The following is a 6,391-nucleotide window of genomic DNA, read 5'->3' as shown; positions in this document are numbered from 1 at the left end:
TGAGAATATTCTTCTTCAGGTTCTGGACGAGAGGACTCTTGTTTCTTCTTTTTAGATGTACCTTGACCTTGAGTAGTAGGACGAGGGTAATCTCTGTTGGCTTTGTGCTTTACACGCTTTCCTTTGCCAAGACTTTCCATGAATGGGGCTTAGGGTTAGGTTTTGACACTAGTGCAAAAAAGGGTATTTACGTCACCCAATTTACGTCGCAAACCACAAACACCGACGTTGTAAAAACGCGGTGGCAGTTTCGTAAATAAGTGGAGACTAATTTACGTCGGACCTCTCTTAGACCGACGCAAATTAGGTAATTTACGTCGGGTACCTCCAATCCGACGTTAATTTACGTCGGGTACCACTATTCCGACGTAAATTTACGTCGGTTCCCTGTAGTCCGACGTAAATTTACGTCGGTCCCACCCAAATCCGACGTAAATTTACGTCGGAGTTCAACAAGGGCGACGTAAATTTACGTCGGCGACGCCTTATCTGACGTAATAGTTCTCCTATATTGCCCCCAAAGTCCCATTTTCATTCCCGCGCTCACAGTTTATACGAAATCCTCTGAATTACTTGAGTCTCCCTCTGCGTTTACGGCTACATTCAACGTATCCAAGTTTGTAAGTGTCAGCACGTTGGTCGTTTGAGGTTAGTTTGTTGTCCCCGTAATTTATTTGTTTTTTTTTTGCTATTTGTTCCTCTGGAACGGGCCGTTCTGCAAGGAGAACGGGCCGTTCTCCTTGCAGAACGGGCCGTTCTCCTTGCAGAACGGGCCGTTCTCCTTGCAGAACGGGCCGTTCTGCAAGCAGTACGGGTCGTACCGCATGGAGAACGGCCCGTTCTGCTGGAATTTTTTTTGTTGTAATTTGATGATCTGGAACGTCCCGTTCTAGTTTCAGTACGGCCGTTCCAGATGCATTAAAGAAGAGACTTTTTTAGGCATTGACCTTTAGTTTACCATCGATTTTTTAGGGTTGTAGTTTAGGTTAAAAAAATTATGAATAACTGAGTCAATAGTTAATTTGTGTTAATATATAGATAATGAATCGAAGTTGGATGAATGCAAGTCGCATTAGTCAAGAGTACAGAAATGGAGTTGAAGAGTTCTTACAATTTGCAAGAGAAAATGGGAAACCCATCAAAGGGGCATATTATTGTCCATGTGTTCGATGTTTGAATCAGATACGTCAAGAAGTTGGAGAAATACGTGATCACCTGTTTATATATGGTATTGTGAAGAGTTATACAGTATGGACATGGCACGGAGAAATATTAGACATTCCAACAATGTCAACAACTGAAAATTTTGAAGGGATGAACGATAACTTAGAAGAGATGATACGTGATGTTGGTGAAGAAAATTTTGAAAGAGCACATGTGTATGATACCTTAAAGTCTGATTTTGAGCAACCATTATACCCAGGATGCAGTATGTTTACAAGATTATCAGCAACTTTAAAATTGTTTAGTTTAAAAGCAAGAAATGGTTGGACTGATAAAAGTTTCACAGAATTGTTGGAGTTATTGAAGGAGATGCTTCCAGAAGATAACACGTTACCTAATCGCAACTATGAGGCAAAAAAGATACTATGTCCAATGGGTTTGGAGTATAAGAAGATACACGCGTGCCCTAATGATTGCATATTATATACAAATGATTTTGCTACACTGAAAGTGTGTCCCACATGTGGATTGTCGCGGTTCAAAAAGAAAACTGATGGAAGTAATGGTGAGGAAGAAATAGAGGGTCCCCCTGCTAAGGTCTTATGGTATTTGCCAATAATACCTAGGTTTAAAAGATTGTTTGCCATTAAAGAAGATGCAAAAAACCTCACATGGCATGAAAATGGTAGAAAATGTGACAACTTTCTTCGACATCCAGCTGATTCTCCGCAATGGAAAAGGATTGATGAAACATTTCCAGAATTTGGTGCAGAGTCAAGAAACTTGAGAATTGGTTTAGCTACAGATGGCATGAATCCTTATGGGAACTTAAGTAGTAAACACAGTTCATGGCCAGTTTTGTTGGTCATTTATAATTTGCCTCCTTGGCTATGCATGAAGAGAAAATATATTATGTTGTCTATGATGATATCAGGTCCCCGACAACCAGGAAATGACATAGATGTGTATCTTAGTCCATTGATTGATGACTTGAAAATGTTATGGGACACAGGAGTGGAGGTGTTTGATGCATATCGTGAAGAAAAATTTACCATGCGTGCAATGTTATTTTGCACAATAAATGATTTTCCAGCATATGGTAACCTGAGTGGGTATAGTGTGAAGGGTCATTATGCATGTCCTATATGTGAAGAAAACACAAGTTATACCCAATTGAAACATGGGCAAAAGACTGCGTACACTAGGCATCGTAAGTTTCTTGTTCGTAGTCATCCATACCGTAGATTGAAGAAAGCATTCAATGGAAGTCAAGAGGATGAAATTGCCTCGACACCGCGCAATGGTGAAGAAGTATATCAACGGGTGAAGAACATTAACATTGTGTTCGGAAAGACGCAAAAGAAGTCAACTGAGAGAAATATCTGGAAGAAACGATCAATATTCTTTAATCTTCCTTACTGGTGCAAGTTAGATGTTAGACACTGCATAGATGTGATGCATGTGGAGAAAAATGTTTGTGATAGTGTAATTGGGACATTGCTAAACATCAAAGGAAAGACTAAAGATGGAGTGAAAGCACGACAAGATTTGGTGGACATGGGTATACGTTATGAGTTGCATCCTCAGTCTATTGGAAGACGCACTTACTTGCCTCCAGCTTGTCATACTCTATCAAAGAAAGAAAAAAAAAGCTTTTGTGAGTGCTTAAGCAGTGTGAAAGTTCCACAAGGGTACTCCTCAAATGTTAAGAGTCTGGTGTCTATGCAAGATTTGAAGTTAATTGGTTTAAAGTCTCACGATTGTCATGTGTTAATGCAACAACTTTTGCCTGTGGCTATTCGTAACATTTTACCATCTTCTGTTAGAGTTGCTATTACTCGATTGTGTTTATTCTTCAATGCCATTTGCAACAAAGTAATTGACCCTATAAAGTTAGATGAGTTAGAAAATGAAGCAATCACAATCTTGTGTCAATTGGAAATGTATTTTCCACCTTCATTTTTTGATATCATGGTGCATTTGATAGTTCATTTGGTTAGGGAAATTTCTCAGGGGAACATGCTCACACTGATGTACCAAACCAGTGCGAGTTATATGTTGAGGATGACCCCCCACGGTTAGTGGCTATTGGCCGAGTATTTGAGGGTGGCTCAACCATCCATGGTGTCCCTCTACAGCCAGACTGGACACGGGTTGTGGTTGACCAAGTTCAAGATGCTGCTGCTCCAGTGCCTTTGCCCAATACAGAGGTTCAACTAGTGGGGCAGGCAACCGGCACATTCTTAGCTTGGCCAAAATGTTTGGTCATGCCGCTTTCAGCACGGGCAAAGGTAATTATATTATTGCTCCTTTAGATTCTTATAATTCTATTATTGTTTAACTAATTTTCATTATTTCTTTAGGATTTTATCGATCGTGGTAAGGAGGTCATGAGAGAACCTCATGTTCATGATGCTAATATCGCAGAAGCTGAGGATGATCCCATATCTAAGCTTCTAATCAAATTACCACGATTAAAGAAGCAACCAATTCAATTGCAGTGGGACATTAGAGTTTTTGGAGTTGATAGCTCTGATGTTCCACTATACATATCTCTGCCTGATGCATTAGAGATTGTTGGGGGAACCTCCATGTTAAATATATCTATCATACAGTTGTGGGCCATGTAAGTCATATTTTCTTTTATGAGTCTAAATTTACAATAATTACATTTAACTTATAATAATTATTTGTGTTAGGTACATGGACAAATTGAGTGTGGAGCAAGCACAAGCAGAAGTATATGGATTTATTGAGCCTCAATCCATCCAAAAATCAGGAAACACTCAGGTCCAGATCCAACAATATATGCAAACATGGATGAGTGACTCAAGAAGACATATATACATGGCTCCATACATTGACGGGTTAGTTTTTTAATTGATTTTTTAATCATGGTAATTTTTTAACTGATTTGTTTGTCATACAATGTAGGTCTCATTGGCAGTTAATGGTAATCATTCCTAAGGAATATACCGTGGTGTGGTTTTGTTCACTTCATCGAAAACCAAGCCAGGAAATTAAAAGCCAATTACATGGGTAACTAAATTTTTTCATTATGTTTTAACACTGTAATTATATATATTGGCTAACATTTATTTTTATTTCAATTAATTAGAATCGTGTCTGGAGCTAATATATTAAGTGGAAGAGCCAGATCATCAAAGTCATTGCATTTCATATACCCTAAGGTTAGCAAATTAATTCATACAGTCAATAATATTTAAATTTATTGACTTTGGAATTAATAGTTATTTGTTTCTCATTTTAGTGTAATAAGCAACAAGACTCGTTTGAATGTGGCTATTACATCATGTATTGGATGAAAGCCATAGTTTCTGCGGGTATTATTGATTCTTGGGCGTAGGTAATTCATATCAAAATTTATTTAACTATATTTACCTTTAGAATAATTAACATTGCATATTAATGACACTTAAATTACCCTTTCAGGTCTTTCAAGATCCATCTCCATTGCCCGAAGATGAGATGCTCAAGATAAGAGAACAATGGGCAACTTTTTTTCTAAGTTTAGTTAGTTAGATATTATGTTTATAGTTTGATAGTTAGTTATTTAGATAGCATTGACAAACATGTTTTATAGCTTTTTTAGGATAATAGGATTTACATTGTCATAATTTATGTTTTTTAAGATTTATATATTATTTTCTTTTTGTCATTCAATTTTGAAATACAATTTGAATTTCTATTCTGGACTGCCTGGTTTAGATTTGGTATTCTGGATTATATTTATATGCAGGTGTTGGGTATATCAATTTACAAACGTTTTTAAAAAAAAAACTGCCACAATTTACGTCGGACATGGCGTTGTCCGACGTAAATTTACGTCGGGCCTGGCAAAGACCGACGTAAATTTACGTCGGACAAGGCCACGTCCGACGTAAATTTGTGGCACGATTTTGACCCTTTTTACGTCGGTCTGAAAAGTTGCCCGACGTAAATTTACGTCGTCTTCCAGTGGCGACGTAAATTTACGACTCCCGTATTAACGTCGGGCCCTTTTCCGACGTAAAATGGTCAAAATACACGACGTAAAACACCCTTTGTGTACTAGTGTGAAAGAGATTTTGAGATAGAAAAGGGAACCAGGGGTTTCGTTCGTTTTAGTTTGAAGCAAAAATGGAGAGAGTTTTGAATTAATTTGAATTCGAAACAGATTTAAAGAGGGTTTTTGAGTACTTAAAAAAAACAGGGGTTCGCGTCAGGTAATCGATTAACCCAGTTGGTAATCGATTATCTCGCAACTGAAACAGGGTAATTATGCAAGTGAGTGAGTGGTAATCGATTAACCCGCATGGTAATCGATTATCACAGTGGGTATGCATCAGAAATTGCATCAAAGTAGCAGAGGTAGTCGATTACTGAAAATTGATAATCGATTACTGCTGTTGATTTTTCAGCAATTTCTTCATTTCTTCCAATGGTAATCGATTAACCCGATAGGTAATCGATTTATCACAGAGAAATGTGTGCAGATACAGGGCATACTGTGTTTTGTGTGATTTCCTATTATGAGTGCACATACATCAAGTTTAAACCTATAAGTGCTTAGCAATTTCATGCATATTCACACAATCATACTTTAATTATGAGATTTAGGATAGATTGGACTCACTAATGATACCAAGATTGGTTCTTAGCTTGAAAAAACTTTCCTTTGGTAGAGGCTTTGTAAAGATGTCAGCAAGTTGATCTTCTGACATTATGAATTTGATGTCACAGTCTCCTTTCTCTACATGATCTCTGATAAAGTGATGTCTAACTTCAATGTGCTTAGTTCTTGAGTGTAGAATAGGATTCCTTGAAATGTTAATTTCACTTGTGTTGTCACACTTCAGTGGTATGTGATCAATCTTCAATCCAAAGTCTTGAAGTTGATGTTTAAACCAAATTGACTGAGCACAGCAGCTTCCAGCAGCTATATACTCAGCTTCAGCAGTTGAGAGTGCTACACAAGCTTGTTTCTTGCTCTGCCACGATATGAGACATTCTCCAAACGTGTGGCACGTTCCACTTGTACTTTTCCTATCCAATTTACAACCAGCAAAATCGGAGTCAGAGTAACCAGTTAAAGATGGAGAAGTACCTTTAGGATACCACAATCCAACATTGATTGTGCCTTTCAAATACTTCAGTATTTTCTTTACAGCCTTCAGATGTGATTCCTTTGGTTTTGATTGGAATCTAGCACATACACATACACTGT

The 6,391-nt window shown here is 37.7% G+C and overlaps 1 protein-coding gene across 4 annotated transcripts; it reads left to right on the top strand.

Annotated features, from left to right (window-relative positions):
* Window positions 1–310: 310 nt before the first annotated feature.
* Window positions 311–5,444, top strand: LOC145951835 (uncharacterized). 4 transcript variants are annotated; one of them, XM_083063946.1, is made up of 4 exons: window positions 311–3,455; window positions 3,528–4,203; window positions 4,283–4,355; window positions 4,436–5,444. In XM_083063946.1, exon 1 carries the CDS (start codon window positions 1,042–1,044, stop codon window positions 3,244–3,246), a length of 2,205 nt encoding a protein of 734 aa, XP_082920072.1. In that variant the 5' UTR covers window positions 311–1,041; the 3' UTR covers window positions 3,247–3,455; window positions 3,528–4,203; window positions 4,283–4,355; window positions 4,436–5,444. The 4 variants fall into 4 exon arrangements, with proteins under 4 accessions (XP_082920072.1, XP_082920070.1, XP_082920071.1 ...); XM_083063944.1 differs by having other exon boundaries at window positions 3,528–3,790; window positions 3,864–5,444; XM_083063945.1 differs by having other exon boundaries at window positions 4,283–5,444.
* Window positions 5,445–6,391: the final 947 nt, after the last annotated feature.

Source organism: Cajanus cajan, chromosome 9 (assembly GCF_000230855.2).
Source record: "Cajanus cajan strain Asha chromosome 9, NIPB_CcT2T_4, whole genome shotgun sequence".
NCBI lineage: Eukaryota > Viridiplantae > Streptophyta > Magnoliopsida > Fabales > Fabaceae > Cajanus > Cajanus cajan.
Note: the sequence above shows the minus strand (reverse complement) of the source record. Positions and strands in the feature narration are given on the sequence as shown.